The 2502-nt window shown below is 61.2% G+C and overlaps 1 protein-coding gene across 2 annotated transcripts in view; it reads left to right on the top strand.

Annotated features, from left to right (window-relative positions):
• The window catches only part of QPRT (quinolinate phosphoribosyltransferase), a 21049-nt gene extending 19546 nt beyond the window's left edge, over nt 1-1503 (top strand). The window contains exons 3-4 of one of the 2 annotated variants that reach the window (XM_036310770.1): nt 937-1068; nt 1139-1503. In XM_036310770.1, coding sequence (XP_036166663.1) covers nt 937-1068; nt 1139-1389 — 383 coding nt within the window. In that variant the 3' untranslated portion in view covers nt 1390-1503. The remainder of the gene's footprint in view (nt 1-936; nt 1069-1138) is intronic. The other variant, XM_036310771.1, reaches the window with a different exon arrangement.
• Nucleotides 1504-2502: the final 999 nt, after the last annotated feature.

The raw sequence follows: 2502 nt of genomic DNA, 5'->3' as shown, positions 1-2502 counted from the left end.
GGCGGGGAAAGGTGACGGAGGGAAAGGTGAGGGAGGGGAAAGGTGAAGGAGGGGAAGGTTGACGGAGGGGAAGGTAGGAGGAAGGAGGGGAAAACGGTGACGAGGGGAAAGGGTGAGGCGGAAGGGGAAAGGTGACGGGGGGAAAGGTGACGGAGGGGAAAGGTGAGGGAGGGGGAAGGTGACGGAGGGGGAAGGTGAGGGAGGGGAAAGGTGATGGCCGACTGGTCGCTCTGGCCCCGGCCCTCCGCAGCTCTTCCTCGCAGGCGGGAGGGGGATGAGACTCCTGTACCCCTCAGGCGCCCCCTCTGTAAAGTGAGGGCTTGGATGTGCTTCTCTGCAAGCGTCGGGCTTGGCATGATGTTCAAGAGGGAAAGACCAGCGTGGGGCGCCCTGTGTCCATGGCTCTCCAGCCTGGGTCCCTGAACCGGTGAAAAGGTCCTTTTTTCTTATTTTTATCCTCACCCGCGGATATTTTCCCACTGGTTTCCAGGGAGAGTGGGAAAGAGAGGGAAAGACAGAGAGAGAGAAACATCCAAGTGACAAAAACACATCCAGGGCCCGGGAGGACCCAGCAACAAGGCGCGTGCCCTGAACAGAGATGGAGCCCGGGACCCTTCGGTCCTCAGGCCGGCGCTCTACCCGCTGAGCCAAACCCACAGAGGCTGTGGAGAGGTTCTTAAAAAGCCCTTCCCGTTTAATGCTCTGAGTCAAACTGAACTCATCCAAATGCCAAATATTACTGATATTTGGCCTTTTTTTTTTTTGACCCACAAGAGTGACCATTTCATGTGGTTTCACTGAATACGGAAGAAGCCATCCTGACGCCCGTGTCCTCATTAGCCCCACGCTTGTTGTCCCCCTGGGGCCTTTGCCTGCCAGTCCCAGCCCCATGTGCCCCTCACGCCACCCCTGTCACTCTCGCCCCCGGCCTGGCAGGCGGTGAGGCGGGCCCAGCAGGTGGCCAACTTCACCCTGAAGGTGGAGGTGGAGTGCAGCAGCCTGCAGGAGGCCCTGGAGGCGGCAGAGGCAGGAGCGGACCTCGTGTTGCTGGACAACTTCAGGCCGGAGGTGAGCGGGGTCTGCTTCTCGGAGGGGCCGTGTTAGGGGCTGTCACCTCCCCTCGGCTTGTGTCCCGCAGGAGCTGCACCCCACGGCCAGAGCGCTGAAGGCCCGGTTCCCGCGTGTGGGCGTGGAGGCCAGCGGGGGCGTCACGCTGAGCAACCTGCCTCAGTTCTGCGGGCCGCACGTCGATGTCATCTCCTTGGGGATGCTGACCCAGGCGGCCCCAGCCCTGGATTTCTCCCTGAAGCTGTTTGCCGAAGGGACCACTCCAGTGCCCCATGCCCGCCGCTCCTAACGCCGAAGAGGATGGCACTGGCCACGGGATAACATGGTTCCTTGGGACTCTACCTCTGCTTGCCTCGGTTTCCTAATCTGTAAAATGGGTCTAATAAAGGACCAACCTTGGACATTTCTTTGGCAGTAGTTAACACGTGGTAAGCGCTCGGGAAATACTAGAAGTTACCAGAGTTGTCTTTTCTTCTGTGCGCTTTTTCACACTCCGCCTTCTCGCCAGTCAAGGTGTGTCTTTAATCAGCGGTGTCTGATGGCCACTGTCAGCCAGGCACCGGCCATCCCGCGGCTGCTGTGGCCTGCACATGCGGGTTACAGGTACAACCTGGTCATCTCTGTTGAAATCAGCCCCGCTGAGCCCTTTCTCCAGCATGAAGTAGAAGTGGTGCGTGCAGCAGGCTTTGGCCATCGGCCGGCGGGCACTGCTCTTTCTGAGTGATGGCATGTGTTTTGCAACGAATGACGTCTTCGTTCGAGGACACGTGGCATCAGGCGGGATGCCGGAGGGACCGTTCCGCTGGGCGGATGCTCTAGTTGTGGGTGATTGCCTTTGCTTCTCACCTCTGGCTGCTGCCGCCGCCTCTTTGGTGGAGGTGAGAGCCCGTCCATCCCTCGCCTCCTGGGGCCCCAGCAGACGTCACCGTCACCGTGCGTCTTCCCAAGGTGAAGGCTCTGCGTGCGACCGCCTTTCCGGGCCTGGTTCCCTGGGCCGTCGGTTGGGAGAGGAGGTCGGTAGAGCAGCTGGGGCCAGGGCAACGGTGAGCTGAGGGGGTGAGGGCTGGGGTGGGGCTCATTTCCTTCCATGCAAAGTCAGGACCAGGGGTCTAAGCAGGGAGTCTGAATCCTGCTCCCCAAACACACACCTGAGGTCTCGCTCAGCTGGGCGCCTCCCCGCCCTCCCAGCCCCAGCCCAGGGCTCATCTCTCTAACCTCCCGGGGGTTGGGGGGGGGGGGGGCGGCTCTGTGAGGAACTGGACACGAGGGCTCCCTAGGATGAAGGTGGCCCCTGAGGTGACACCTCCAGAGGGTTCCAGTCTGGAGCCCCTCTCCCCTCCCAGAACCCACTCTCTTCGCCCTTCGCCAGGAGAGAAAACCAGCTCTCATCCCAAAGGCTCCTTCCCCCGGGGACCCTGGAGGCCCGCTCCGCCT

The sequence above is a fragment of the Myotis myotis genome, unplaced genomic scaffold, assembly GCF_014108235.1.
Source record: "Myotis myotis isolate mMyoMyo1 unplaced genomic scaffold, mMyoMyo1.p scaffold_m19_p_5, whole genome shotgun sequence".
Taxonomy (NCBI): Eukaryota; Metazoa; Chordata; class Mammalia; order Chiroptera; family Vespertilionidae; genus Myotis; species Myotis myotis.
This window is presented reverse-complemented; position numbering and strand designations above follow the sequence as displayed.